The 15,719-nt window shown below is 42.6% G+C and overlaps 1 protein-coding gene across 1 annotated transcript in view; it reads right to left on the bottom strand.

Annotated features, from left to right (window-relative positions):
• Positions 1–15,719, bottom strand: part of pdlim4 (PDZ and LIM domain 4) — a 52,489-nt gene that overhangs the window by 5,316 nt on the left and 31,454 nt on the right. The window contains exons 4-5 of the mRNA XM_071906713.2: positions 8,425–8,729; positions 6,622–6,791 (exon numbers count right to left, since the gene is read on the bottom strand). Coding sequence (XP_071762814.1) covers positions 6,622–6,791; positions 8,425–8,729 — 475 coding nt within the window. The remainder of the gene's footprint in view (positions 1–6,621; positions 6,792–8,424; positions 8,730–15,719) is intronic.

Genomic DNA, 15,719 nt, shown 5'->3' on the forward strand with positions numbered 1-15,719 from the left:
GTATAATTAACATAAACCAATGAGACCATGGTCGAGACAATTTGTAGCCTCTAACTGGTATTGTTAGTGCTAATGTTTCTTAAAATTAAGGACAATATATTTAAAGTCTGAAAATTAATGTGCCAATGATTTATTGATGTGAAAATACAACACGCAGCACCTTTAACTGTTGTTTTAGCCCCTGAACGCAAGACAAATTCCCAGAGTTAATCCCATGTTAACTCATAAGAAAGTACTCCCTCTCCTCTACATTCGTCTTCGACTTTCACTCTCCCTCTCCATCACTGTCTGTCAATGTCTATTTCTCTCTCTTCTCTTCCTTCTCCCTCCTCCCTCCTTTCCCTCTCTTCGACCCCTCTGTGTGTCTCTCTCTCCTTCCAGTGTGCTTCATTCAAGAGTCTGAGCAGAGTCTGTTGTGTTCAGTTCCTAGTAGGAACTCATCAGTTAGCCCGGCCAGACACCCGGACAGGGAAAACAGAATCGAATTAGCCATCTCACCGATATGCTACAATCACATCCTATCTGTGAAACGCACCGTGGCAAACCAGGGGGACGAGCTGAGGGGTGACGACATCCATCCTGCTGGCTAAAACTATCAGATGCATCTTCTTTGTTACTGTAACTGTAAATGTTTTGGTAAAATGCAAAGGAAAGTAGCATTTTCCTGCTGACTATCCCACTTGAACAAACAACGATCCCCTTTATGGGCCAAGAGAAACTGCACTACAATAAAACTTTATGTAGCTACATGATAAAAAATCCCATCTTTTGGAAGACACCAACCCCCAAGAATAGATTGCAACTTGCATCTTGTTTCAGTATATAATGCACTTATATTTTGTTACCTTTTCACCAAGACTGACTGTTTTTAATTACTAAAAAACACTATGCATTGAAACAGGTTATTATGGTTGTTGTGTATTCTCAGGAGTTGCCGCCTTCCCATGGATGGCATTTTTTATTAAGGGCTATCAACTCCAACTGTCAAGCGTTTAGTTATGCCTGACTGGAATGCATGAAAGCGGTCCTGGTTTATTCTGGAGATTTGGAGCCGTTCCAGTGGTTCCTGTGCACCAGGCCGGATCAGCGGAGCACGGCCGTGAACTGTATGACTTCCCTCCACTGATGATGTGCCAGCGGAGGCTTTTTAGCCCAGCATGCCACCTATCACTGCTGCTAACCGCAAGCCCATTACCTAGCATCTGGCACCTGACTCAAAGCACTTTCCGTCCCTCGCTAACATTTAGCCTCTAATGCTCCGCGGTGAGTTTAAGAGTTGACATGAGCTGGATGAGGTTTTTTTTTCTGGGATTAATGTCTCTATTACCTAATGATGCACTCTAATGGAAAACCTTTTATGTGTGGGGCTCTCGGGACGTTCTCACAAAGGCGGAGGTTGACTAATAAAAGTCTTACAGACCACAGACATGGACGGCTAAGGAGAGCAGAATGAATGAGTGCTTGTTTAGTCTCGCTTCTATATTTTGAAATAGCCAAGCTACTACGTTCCTGTATATTCTGTGTCCAACTGCTCACAGACACCATATTTTATTTGACAGACAATGACAAGTTGGCCCATTCCAACACAAATCCTGCACAAGGCAACATTTAATATACAACGCATGTCCAACACTGTGACTAATATCAACCAGACACACTGTTGAACAGTCGCACAGACTTCTTACCCTCCATCCCAACTCAAAGATGTCAAGTGGAGTGCGAAGCCTCAGCGAATTTAAAGCAAAGTAGAAAGATAAACCCTATGGATAAGTGTAATAAAAGCATTTTAGATATCTGTGGTAGAATATTGTTGCTGTCTGATTAAAACCTCATATGGGAAACATTTTTGAGTTTATCCAATGGGGTTTTGAAAGGGTTTCAAAAGGTCAAAAGCCTTATTATCGTAGAATTTTCTCAAAACACAGAAGACCATATAATCCTCCAATTGAAGTAAAAACCTGAATATCACCAAAGGTTTTCACATGACAATAATGATATGTAAAGCAAATTTACATATCACTGTTACATCTTCCTCAGGGCAAAATGATCAGCTTAAATGTGTCTGAAAGATGCATGTATAATCTGTGGGGCCACACGTGCAATAAGAAAGGCAAACATTTTATCATGAGTGACGTAGTGAGGAAAAATAGGGTGGAAAGCAGTGTTGCAATCACTCTGTCCCCGGAGACAGTCGAAGGGTTAAATCCCTCCTCTCTGGAATCACATGTTTACCCCCACAGGACTCGAAGCATGCTGGAGCTTTTTGTCCTGTGTTTCTCTGTCTCCCTCTCTACTGTCCCACTGTCTGAATAAAACTAATAAAAGGTGACTGGATTGCCCAATCTCCATGTTTTGTTTTTATTAAAAAAAGAATGACAACCTCATAATTCCTTCCTAGAAACTACTATACATACTATAGGCAGAAATATCATGTTACCTAACTAAGTCGTGGTTAATCATGGCTGTAGACAATTATAGTATCCCTTAACTACTAACTAACCCTAACCCTAACCTACTACTCAAATCAAAGTATACCATTTGGGATAAACTGTCCACTTAATTTCACATATTTGGATTTTAGAGGCAAAGTAACAGTAAAATTAACAGATTATTTTACCGAGTTTAAGCATTCCAGTGGATTAGATTCCTCATTACAAACCAGGAGGTAATGAGCAATCTGAAATGGATTACATTTTGAGAGAAACCTTTCCATTTCTGTATACCAGTGCTAGGGGGATGATGTGTACTTTAACATATGATGGATGGAGGTCTTTGTTTGAGAAAGGACACAGCCTGCTTCCCTCCTGAGCCGCCGACACGGCTCTCTCTCTGTACTAAAACAGGAGTTTGCAGCCGTCATTCATCACTGTTATGACGACAGCTGTCTGGTGGATAAAATACCCCCAGCCAGCGAAGGGGAGGTCACTTTTCTAGAAATAAACAAAGCAAGGCACAGCCAGTCCGTAAAAAAGTATCATATTTTTCCAAATTTTTTTTTTATAAACAAACAACTTCGGAGTTTGGGGCTCGTAGGGGGAATGTAGGGGATTTCAGAGGTCACTGGCATTGTGTTTATTTCTCTTTCCAACTGAAGAAAAAAACCCATAATTCCTCACCATGCTGTCTTCTCTCACTTTCTGTTTATCTAACTTCTTTCCTGTCTGTCTTCGTCCTCTGTTACCATTTGTAAGCTTTGAATTATAAGGTCATCTTCAGATATTGGAGGTTTCATTTTGAATTTTTGTTTATTTCTGCTACCAGAGTTCTTTATCATGTTGTCAGGGCAAAAACAAACAGAAAGTGAAAATATTTGCGAAACGAAGTTATGAAAAAAACAACTACTCAGCTTTAGCCATATGTGATGACCTTTTTGTGCAAAAACGTAACAATACAAATAAAGTTTAATAACTAATTTTGGCCAAAATGGAACCTGAAATCTCTCCAAAGTTACAGTTTTCTTTCATCTCTCCCTCTTGGGTGATGTTGCTTCAAAGACCCAAACTCAACACCAACATGTAACAGTCACTCCACCCCTCTTCCATCCACAGCGCTATCCAATCAGGACGGAGCTTGAGGAATTCTGGGTAAACTGACACTCTTGTTTGCTTTACCTTTAAAGCCCCTGAAAGTCAACATGACCACAACAGGGGCTTTCGCCTTCAAAAGGAGACCAACTTGGCCTGTTAAAGTGATTTAAGGGCCGACAGCAAGGCGTACATGAAACAGCAAGATGATTTGACTTTAATTTGTGTGTAACTAATGTGTTCGTTTGTCAATTTGCCTTGTTTATTGAGCTATTAAACATCAAATCATTGCTGAGAATGAAGGTAAAAGGACTTCAGCAACAGATCAAATGTCACTGCTAACCACCACCAGAAAGACAGGTAGCTTTAAAAACGATCCCAGTGTAAAGCCCAGGTGTCTCCCCATTTTCATCGGGGGCTTAGCCTGTCAGTCAACCTGTCAATCACCCGGGCTTTTCCCCAGCTCCGAAAAACCACTGACAGCAGACAAATAGAGTTCCCTTTTAATCTCTTAAAGCCATTGACATTCTCTCTCTCCCTCCCCCCCCCCCCCTTTCTCTGTCATTATCTTCTACAGTATCTCGCCCTCTCTCTCTTTAAGCATCTCTCTTTCTCATTCCTTTAAAAAGTGTGCTTAAAGAGTGATAAGTGCTAAATTAAAGGAACAGCGTGGGCTGGCCCTGCTCCAAGCCACACTGTAGTAGCAGTCAGTGTTGCGCCTTGTGCTGTGGATTATCCTGTCTGTTCTCACATCAAAGGCAGACAGCAGAGACGTGATAACACAACCGGAAGTTATGGCTCTCCCCTTGGAAGAGTGACAAAGAAGAAAATCAGTGGTCAATCAGTTGAAAATCAGTGATTGATTCTAAACGATGACAAACGAGTATCAATATTGAGACTCTTCTCTTTGAGTGATTTCATTAACATTGCTTGATTTTTGGCAAAAAAGCATCAACACGATTATTTTTCCAACATCTTTGGGATTAGACCGATGTCTCAGTTTGCCGATTTATTAATAGGTCTTTAATTAAATATTGGATATTGATCAGTCTGTGTCATCCACCTCCGATATGATGCAGTTTCTTTGATCACATATTTATAGTATTGATTGATCAATACTACTTAAACTTGAATTGATTCTAATGCCACCAATTGATCAGGCCACATTCCACACGTATGCATGGATATACCTGCCAAAAATAACATTCAAGGAAAAACACTGACCGTTTTTTGGGATTTTTTTTTACATGAAAATGTTAAAATTCAAAGATATTGAATACCAGCACCAAACTGGCTATCGACAGCCTCAATCTAAAAATATCAATGTCAGTATCAGCCTTCAAAAAACCCATATTGGTCAAACCCTAGTGCATAGTCAATTTAGAGAAGCTATCACTAAATCTTGGGAGGGGGTTTCTCTAATTAAGGTGAGAAATAATGGATCACACAACTGCATGACAATATCTAGGAAAGTATTAATTCTTGACTATGCTAAGAAGAAGTCATAAGTCCACTTCTCTAACCTCTAGGCTTTTGCCACCCTGACATAACAACACTTCTCTTATAATTATGCCTTCCACAACTTTTCCCCTATTTTAGTGGTAAGCATGAGACCTGAACAGAAGGGTTTTAGTTCCAGGGATTAGTCCTGCTGCCCTGGTCTGCCACTGTCAGCATCACATGACTCCTCCTCTAAAGTTCAGAGAGAGAGAGAGAGAATGACTGCTTCTTGGAATGCTGAGCGGTCAGAAAGCGGACAGGAAAACCATATTTCTCACTTTATTGTCCTTTGTGAAGTTGTTTTTGCAGTAAATTCTGCTTACCAAAACTTCCCTCTCTTGTTCATCCTTGCTTGAGCTATTTAAGGCGCGTCATCTTTCTTTCTCCTCTTCTCCCTGTCCCTTGTTTTTGCTCTCTCTCTCTCTTCCTCTCTCTCTCTCTCTCTCTCTCTCTCTCTCTCTCTCTCTCTCCCCTCTACCCCTCGCTGTCTCTGTCTTTCTATAAAAGGAAAACTATGCCAGTTAGACAGCGGACTCAAAACAGTCAGAGAAAGGCTGTGTGAGCAACATGGTCCTGTGGCTGCAGGGAACCACAAGCTCCATTTGCACAGGGGGAGATATTTACCTTGAATATACAATATCTAACATACATATACAAACAACTTCTGTGTACAATACAAATAGATCATTGACCAGATGCACGCAGGCCTATCTGGGTACTTCCAGGTTATAGCTATCTCTCTTTATGCCTGTTAGCATAGAAAGTTATAAATTCCTGTCATTTTACAGTCTGTTGACAGTGAAGGCAGCCAAGTATGTGAAAGTCAACATAGCTGACATCATCACAGGCTAACAAAAACACAAAATAGATGTTTAGATTTGGTTCACCAACAAACTAAAAATAAGTGATTTGCATGGGAATCTAGCATGTTTTTGCTGCTTAGTTCCACCTCTCGATTTGTCAAATATACAGACAAGTGAAACGTCCCCCATGGATGCTGCAGGCACCTCTTGGGCCAATCAGGAACGAGATGCATCATCCCTCCAAGTTTCATCAAAATCAGGCTGATACTTGTGGCCTTTCAAAGTTTAAAATTTTGAGCTTTAATTATAGCGCCCCCACCTGGCCAATCAGTGATTTTTTTTTCAAACACCGGAACACAGGCGAAAATGCGTCACCCTCCAAATTTTGTGAAAATCGCACCAGCAGTGTCTGAGATAAAATGTTTGAGTTAAAAATGTTAACCTTAAATTATTGAATATTGCGATATTTCACAAATATCTTGGTAATATTGATACTATTGTATATTGCGATATCGTGATATTCAATTTTCGATATCGCCCATGCCTAATAGCGCCCCCATTAGACCAATCAGTGTAATTTTTTAAACACTGGAACACAGTGCGAAGAAGCAACATCCAATATTATAGCCTTGATAAAAATGAGTAAACCTGCCGCACTTCTAGTTACATTATAGTCTTGGCTTCCACAAAATTTGCAGCTCCAATATATCTGCGCTAGACAGGGGAGAAATCCATCTCCCCCTCCTACACACACACACACACACACACACACACACACACAGAAAAACCCCTACCTCCATCCTCAGCCTCCAGTATTCCCTGGAGGTATTTGAAGGAGCCAGACTGTTTGGGTTCGGAGACGGGCTCCTCGTAGTCCTGCAGCATCTTGTAGACGTCTGACTGTGTGTCGAAACCGTTACCGGTGCCGTTCCGGCCCACAGGGGAGTGCATGGGAGGCTCCGGGCTGAGGGAGACGAGACAGGGAAAATATTAATGCAATGCAACCTGATTAATGTCATACTAACTGGATGATGGGCGATGAAAAAGCCTCAGATCTCAGATTCTGGTTTAAGTCATTGCCGCCTTGATCGGAGGAGTCTTAAAATTGATTCTAAAACTTAAAGGGAACCAGTGTAAAGATGCAAAAATTGGGGTGATGTGACTTTGCCTTTTATCTGTTACCTGTCTTGCTGCTGTATGCTTATACTAGGTGGAGACCTGATATGGACTTTTGACCAAGACAGGAATGAAGGGAGTTGCAGTAGTCTAAACAAGAGATAAAAGTGACGACTTTTTTTTGCCAGATCTCCAAAGGAAATTCAAAAAAAATACTTGAAGGAAAAGAAAAAGTATGTCTGAACTACTCCCTTTTTGTTTTGTTTAGAGAGGGAGAGTGCAGTTCACTCCCCATAATATTTCTTTCCTTTTTTTAGACAGTAGCACGGCTGAGAAAGACACAGAGAAGGAAACACAGGAATAAAAGGTAGCAGCATTCACCCCTAACCCTTCAAACTCTAGTGTGTGTGTGTGTGTGTGTGTGTGTGTGTGTGCAAACCCCAGTAGTGGAGGAAAAGCTCTGTTTTTCATTGTAGCCCAAATATTTCCTACGTCTCGGTGAAGCTCAGCAGAGCTACTGACAGATGTGTTCAGATCCTGTCATGCTAAACTGCATGTTGTCCTCCAGGAGTCTGAAGGAAGTGCTTTACCTCGGTCTGAGTATGTGTTTATGAGAGAGAAAGCACGAGCTAGGGAGAGAGACTGAGTGTGTGTGTGTGAGAGAGAGAGAGAGAGAGAAAGGGAGAGAGACAGTTTTTTTTGCATGCATATGTGTGTGTTTAAGACAGAGAAAGTGTAAGAGGGAGCAGACGTTTGAGTGTAATCATGTGTCTATACATGTGTGTATGTGTGTGTGTGTGTGTGTGTGTGTGTGTGTGTGAGTGTGTGTGTGGGCCTCGCCAGGATTAACAGTGTGGTCCAGGGGAACTGTGGGAGTGCTGCAGAGGTTGCACCCTGGGACACTGCACACACACATTTATCACCCTCCAGAGGCGCCGCACAATAACAAATGGCTTTTCCAGACCACGTGGCCATCTGTGCAGGTGCCACCAGAGACGATAGTGTGTGTGTGTGTATGTATGCACATTTACACGTGCATTCCACCCCCTATGTGTCTTGTGTGTCTCCCACATGTGTCTGTGTTTCTGTATGTTTACGTGTTTATGTCACAGACTACCAGTGGCGCAGGAGGCCAATGAAAAACTGAAAGATTCACACCTATTCCTGTCATTACGGTTAAAATCGATATATATCTGCGTCTATCAAATCATTCCTGGCCAAGAAAGTTTGTGCACACAAGGAATTCGACTCATTAAACATAATGCAACACAAATTTATAAAAGTAAAAAAAATAGAAATTCAGGAAACAGATCTCTTTTCTATACAATATGCACATGGTTTCTATAGCGTTATTTTATTGTCATAAGTTATGTAACAGTTGTAGACTGTATACCCGCACTCTTATCGTCACTCGTGTGTCTGTGTCTGTGTGTGTGTGTGTGTGTGTGTGTGTGTGAGAGTCTACACTTGGATCACCTCACCTGTGTGTGGCGCTGAGGCTGAGGCCGCCCATCTTGCTTGGCAGAGATCTGTCTCCGTTGCTGCCGTTCTGGGCGTACAGTCCCGCCGGGTTGTTGTACTGAGCGTGCCCGGTGCCGGTGCCGGTGCCGGTGCCGGTGCCGTTCCCGTTCCCGTATCCGTAGCTGTGGCCGTTGTTGGGTCTGGAGTTGGAGTGGCCGTTATTCAGGTGGGTGGGCTGGGGAGCCTGCGGGGGCAGCTGGGGCTCGGGGGTGTACGACGGTTTACGGCTGTAACCGCCATATCCGCTGGTGATGGGGCGGAAATTCTGTAAAACAGAGAGAGAAACAGGGACGCATTAGAAGAACAGGAAGAAGTAAAAGAGAAATATTAGAAGAATATCCGCCGGTTGAGCTATAAAAATTCTGTAAAAAGAGAGAAAGGATGACGCATTGGAAAAAGAATAGGAAGAGAGAATAGTAGAGACATTAGAATAAGAATATCTAATGTTGTTGTTTAGGAAGAAGGAAAAAAAGGGTGAGGGACCCATTATGGGACGTGCCGTAATGTTTGGGTTCTGGAAATGAGACCGAGAGAAAGGAGAGCGGGGATTAGGAAATAAGCCCAGTGCTGCTCCGGCTAGAAAAGCCACAACTCTTGAGAGGCGACAAGAGAGGTTGTTCCCAAATGAGGCTTTGCAGCACTGAGGTTTGAGGGGGAAAAAAAGTTTTTTTTCCGCTCCATTTCTGCTTTTCCCCCCTTTTATCCATCAAATAGTACAGCTTGTTAAGAAGAAGCCTGCGTTTGATTTCCTGCAGATGTTTCTATCATAGCTAATACAACTAGCTAATTGTAAATATTGAAAAAATATGCTCCTTTCCTGCTGCTTCCTCTATCTATTGAATAGTTTATAGTAGCAGGACACAAGTAGAACTACTGTAAAAGACTGAATTATATATGTGGATGTATTTATTCTGGCTGACTTTTTACATGCTTGCCACACTGTTTTTCTCCACACCCAAGGACAGATGCACAGACACCTACACTTACACCACTGTATACTCAGTGACAGTGAGCGACTGTGTTTATGCTGAGGTCAGTGCACTTCTCATGCATTTGCACAAACTCCACAGCGACATAATTGAGCCTTTCAGTGTTTACCGTTGCAGATACAGAGCTATCAGCACATACTTCACTGATAGAGCTCCCTGCCAGCCTGGCTCGTCCGTCTCATCGGCTCAGCTGTATAGATAACGCTGCGTTGCGAGTCTCGCGATGATGTCACCACCTCTGATAGTGTTTTAGTGCCTTGAGTATCGGTCTAGAGATAGCCAGCGGTTTTGAATGGCTACAGCGCGGCTGCACATCATCATAGCTTTGCACTGTAAACATTTCAGCTGAAATGAGGTGACTTGTTTACAAGTTAGGCAACACACCAGGACGGGAATGGAGACACGAGTCATTCCCCAGAGAGTCAGATTGTTGTAACTATGAGCCACTGGTATGAGTGTGTGTGTGTGTGTGTGTGTGTGTGCTTTGGGTTAGTTTAAAGTGCCTTGGCCACAGGAGGTGGAGGTTTGCAGTCTCTCCAGACAGGACCCCTGTCATTTCAACAGATGGGACTGCTGGATGTCATCCTGCCCTCGCTCCTCTCCTGGACCACACACACACACACACAAACAAACATACACACACACACACACACTCATGCACACACAGGCCATCTCTAATCACCACTTTTCCTGGTACTGGAGACCTCCCCTGTACCAACAAGCCCACATCCTGAACTTGGGAAAGAGATCTCCTGTCGCTGCCGTGCCTCCCGCCCGTCAAGACGGATGACTTTAAAGAAATTTAAAACCCCCTGTCTTCTAACTCTTCCCAAAACCTCGAACAATAAAGATTGATGAATCCACAAACCCGCTAAACAAAATGCTAGCATCTAGGCATTCATGGTTAAAGCTAGGAAAAGCGGGTAGAGGAGTCAGCACTCGATCCAGCTTCTCCCTCGCAGCCAAACCCCGGTCGGGCAGGATGTCAGAAACACCCGACTGTCCAACAAACCAGACACTAAAGCCTGCTTTTCACTGCAGGGCCAAGCCGGGACCGACTCGTTACCTTTAGCCCTATTTGCACGGGACTAGTATTATGTGGGGACCTCATGTAATTAATGAATTTGTCATTTCCTGATTTAGCAAAGCAAAAATTTAAGTTTGCACCGAAAATGCATTCAAAACCTTCCTCCTCTGCCTTGATTTTTTCATGACAGTAGGAACATACAAATTGTGCATCACAAAGAAGGAGAAAAAGAAGAAGAAATCACACACCAAAAACAAATTACAGCTGAAATATCCGCGAGTTTGATTCATGGATTAGTATTATCAGGGGACCTCTGTCTTCACCAAAATACAGTTGGAAATTTGGACTGAAATTTTCACTTTACAAATTACAGACACGGCAGACTGGAATAAAATCGGAATATAATCACTGATGATCTCCGCAGTTATTAATACTCCTCCCTCCTTCCTCCAAAAGACCATTTCTGTGAGTCTTGATGCATCTTAATTTCAACAGAGATGGTTTGTCAGGTGGTGCTATAGAAAGTAAATGAAAAGCCCTTTTGAGCCAGAGTTTTAGACAGGTTGAGTTGGCCCACTTGGCCCCGCTGTGGAAAAGTGGCTTAAAAATCCTCCCCCTCAAACCCTCAAAACCCCTCCTCTATATACTTTAGCCTCACTTACCTCTCCCACTCTCTCTCTCTCTCTCTCTCTCTCTCTCACATTTCTTTTCTTTTCTTCCCCCATTTCATCTTACACCCTGAAACCTGAGAGCATATCCCAGAACCCCTCATTTACAATAATTAGGAGGGGAGGGGTCAAGTTCTTTAGACCAACTCACTGTCCCTACCCCCACACACACACACTCACACACACACTCACACACACACACACACACACACACACACACACACACACACACACAGTCCTTCAGGCCCCTATTGACAAGTGGAGGTCTAGCAGAGTGACACTCATCTCTCTCTCTCTCTCTCACCTCTCATCCTTTCCTGACAGACACCCTGGATCTACATTTTGCTTCACTGCATGGCTAGGTATTTAAAGTGAAAAGTATGCAACATTTTCATATAATTAAATGTCCGTTTTGCTGCTCTCTATCACTGATTGATATAACAAAATGATGATTCAACTGATAGTTCCAGTTCATGAAAGCTTTTACATTCGCTGATCTAAACACTGTCAACCTTCATCAACAGATAATCAAAGGAAAAACGCATCACAGTACTGGACACACTGTTTGATTGACAGGTGATCTGTGGGAAGTGCAATGCAGAAACACCACAGCAATGAGCGCTTAGCAACAAAGATGTCGCCAAAAAAAACAAATAACAAAAAAACATGGATCTTGGGGATTACCACTTTAAGGGTGTTTGGTTCCAAGTTTCTCTTTTACTCATCAACTGTTACATTTAGTTTCCACCTTCAGTTTCGACTTTGCTGTAAAACTTCACTGAAGAGTGAAGTACTATACAGGAATTTAGCTGGGATGCTGTACAACATACATTTTGCAACAACAAATATGATATAAAGCTACAGAGTACTAGCCTTACTGAGAAATCATCATTAATTTCTCGTATACAGACACAGTCCAAGTCTGCAGATATCCATCAGTAATTGTATCACCATCAGCCTTTGCTTGTTCATGTCTGGGCACTGAGGATAAAGGAAGCAAGTGGAGGAAAACCCCTGAGAGTGTATTGTGTTACACAGTGTTCCTGCGGAGACATGACAGTAAAGACATAACATTTATGACTCTTAATCTGTATAAACATGACATGTGGAAGGAGGCCAGATAATCACACGCTAACACATAGGTTAATGTATTTAAAGAAAGAAAAGGGGGAAAAAATCATTTCCAACTACTTGTAATGAGTGGATGGGAGACATTAAAGGAAAAATCCTAGTGCCGATTTCTTTGTTTGGTGGTGTATTTTTCTTATTTCCTCAGATAATGGGCCAAATATAGACTACGTGGTGTCATGTTAAGGTATTCCCAGCAGTTTGGTAGCAGAAAAATCTTCAGCAATTTAAAACATCAACAGTAAACATCAGGTTTTGGTGTCAGTCCCTCAGAATTAAAGAGCAAGGACCCACCATTTTGTGCCAGTGTTCAAAAATCACCGTAGAAGAGGCAGAAATATCAATTTCTCCACTGACAGCAGACACATTCTCTGGGAATTTTCTAAAGGTATTCTGGGAAATGTAGGATATCTCTAACTGAAGTAGAGGTAGGCGAGGCAGGTTGAGGGAAAGTGGGTACACCAAAAAGTACATTTACACTTCATCACAAAATAACTCCTGGAATACATTGAACATCACAGATTGAACAGTGTAAAGATGGCATTTTCCTTGAAGTACTGCACTTGAATACTTCTAATTCACCGTAGCACTCACGCCTGGTATGGTGTGACTGCTTCTGTCTCGGCTGAACCGCCCCAGCTTCTCTCTTTGTCTTCCTTTCTCATAACACACTCTTATCTGGCCTCGCACGTCTGTTGCAAACAGATATTTGCTTTGAGTGGATGGCAGATTTATAAGGCAGCACATCTGGTACTCGCCTTATAAAAATGCCAGTTTGGTAACATTCAGAACCCGTAAGTGCTTTCAGGTTGCTCTTAAGGTATGATGGCTATTCTTTTTATTAGAAAAATCAGCTGTAAGCCAACTGTCTCATTAAAATGATTTATTCTATCTTTTCACGTCTGGACTGCATATAGGTTTAATGGAGACTGCGTCTCAAGGTGACGGTCACGTTCATCGTCTGCTGGCCTAAGTAATATCTTATCACCTGATAAATCACCTGGTAACCTTATCTTGTTTTCCCAATGTAGTCAAAACAGTTTAAAGTTAATATGAGCAGGAGGACATTTTCTAAACAGCTTCAGTCTTTCTCAAACAAAGGCTCCATAACAAGATTGTTGAAAAAGTCCATCTGTGTGATGATCTATTTCCAAATCTCTCTCTCCTGAGAATGGCTACTCTTTCAGTTTCTCTCAGACCTCCAGTCTGTTCTTCCTGGCTCGGAGGACGAGAAACTTTGCGAGGAAGAAAGACAGAAAAAGAAAGAGAAAAAGAACTCAAAGCAGTAACTATTTATGAGAACCAGCGCTGTCTGTCGCTGTATGCTCGTAAATTCAGAGCGCCATCAGATTTCACTGACCTGTTTTACAGTGGTAGCCAAGCATGGCTCATGGTTCTGGGTGACTGGACATGTATGCGTGTATGGGTTAGTGTGTGTGTGTGTGTGTGTGTGTGTGTGTGTGTGTGCTTGTGTGAAAGAAAGAAACAAAGATTGTGTGCTGATGTGTGTTTGCATGCACGTGTACCTATATGCGTCCATATGTGTAGGCATCCAACCATGTATAAACTGTTATTCATGTCTCTCTGTGTATGTTTAACTGGGGTGCATTTAGCCAAGAGTCATGGGGTTCCTCCATTCATCAACCTGACTAAAAGCGATCCTGATTAATAAAGGCTTGGATGGGGGAGGACTGCAGCTTCACCACTGGTACCTCAACCCATAACCACAGTTTGGTTGGGGAAGGGAAGACGGGAGGAGGGGAGGGGAGGAGGGGGGGAAGAGGAGAAGAAAAAGGTGGAGAGGGAGCTTAATTGAAATCATATGCCTGTCTTTAACTGACTGAGACCTTAGCCTGCCTCCCTCGCTGGACACACACACGAATCCACCAGACACACACACACACACACATGCACACCACCTCCTTCTTGTCTGCCTCCTGCATGGTAATCCCCCTGGACCTTCGAAATTAAGCTTTTCACATGGCGCTCTGCACCACTAACCAAACACAAACCAGCCCTTTATGGCTCTCTGGGCCTTGCCCCGGGTGCCTCGCTGGGAGGAGAGACAGACAGGCTCTGGAGAGGAGACGGGGATAGTTTGGGAGGACAGAAAGACAGGGAAATAGTACAGTATTTAAGACAGTTCGGGACTGGAGTGGCTCTGGCCTTGGGCGCCGGGAAGGTGCAGGTAGCTGTGGCATCCTGCCTAACCCTACTTCTAACCCTACTTTATGAAAATGTTCAAAATGTACAAAATATTAGCACTGCTAGCACTCTTTCCATGAAAAATGATCTGTTGGATGTTGGATACAGGTCAAAACTGTGATCTTCAATTCAATCAATTTCACCTGTTGAATCAAGCTGTTCAGTTGCCAATTTTACTTCGCATATCCTGATTTTGCCAAGTCAACATTTTTGTGTGGAGCCAACAATAGCATTACAATAACATTATATTTCAGCATTATAGGCAAAGTATCAGGAGAGATACATTTGTTAAAAAATGTAAGGAATAATGTTAGCTAGCTTGCTCATTACTTTATATAGCTAAAAAAATACCAAGACAGTAAAGGATAGGCTATGTGTATGCGGTTAGCTTAATATGTTAGCTAGCGCTTTAGCTTGTCTAGGAATTCAAAGAAAAGTAGCTAACAGACTAGCTAACACAGTATAGCAACTAAGCTAACTGAGTCCTAGTTGATTTAGATACTTGGTAGGGAAAATGCCAACTCAGTGATGATGTTAAAACTACAGAAACGCTGACTGTCCGAAGAGGTTTTTGGTTTCAGCACATCAAAAATATTTAGGCCTAGTGGAGGCCACCAGCAATTAAGCAAAATCCGGACATTCCTATCATTCATCAATAGGAGATGTGGAGGAGACAGATTAAAGAACTATTTTTAATCCTATGAGACTGGAGAAGGAAGGTTATTCTAATATTTTGTACACACAGTGAGACTGGAGGGCTGCAGACTTGTTGGACCAAGCCGTCCCAGTACAGAGCGCTCTCAGTGACCCCATCCACCCCCCGACACGCTGACAGCCAGGGAGCGAGGGGAGGGGAGCAGGGAGGGCCCCGTTAGGAAAACCCAAATACAGATTTGGACATTTCTGAGGATTACTGCGTGATTAGTGCACACAAACAACCAAATAAGTGGGGGTCACAAGTTTATGATCTAAAGGGCTTGGGGTGTGTGAATGAATGTGGAACTGTGGAAAAGACTTTCCAACAACGCTCCATGGGTCTGAGATTTCCTGGTAGGGGATTAAATACTAGGACCCAGTAAACATATTTTGGCAACCTATACAAGAGTGCACTAAGCCCTGTAATGCCCCTATATTGTTAAACCGTATTACAGTTCTTTATGGTGTAAATTCAAATCCATTATTTAAGCTCTATTGAGTGTTTTTCCACAAAAAAACACCATTTTAATATCTTTTAACAG

The sequence above is a fragment of the Centroberyx gerrardi genome, chromosome 11 (genome assembly GCF_048128805.1).
Source record: "Centroberyx gerrardi isolate f3 chromosome 11, fCenGer3.hap1.cur.20231027, whole genome shotgun sequence".
Taxonomy (NCBI): domain Eukaryota; kingdom Metazoa; phylum Chordata; class Actinopteri; order Beryciformes; family Berycidae; genus Centroberyx; species Centroberyx gerrardi.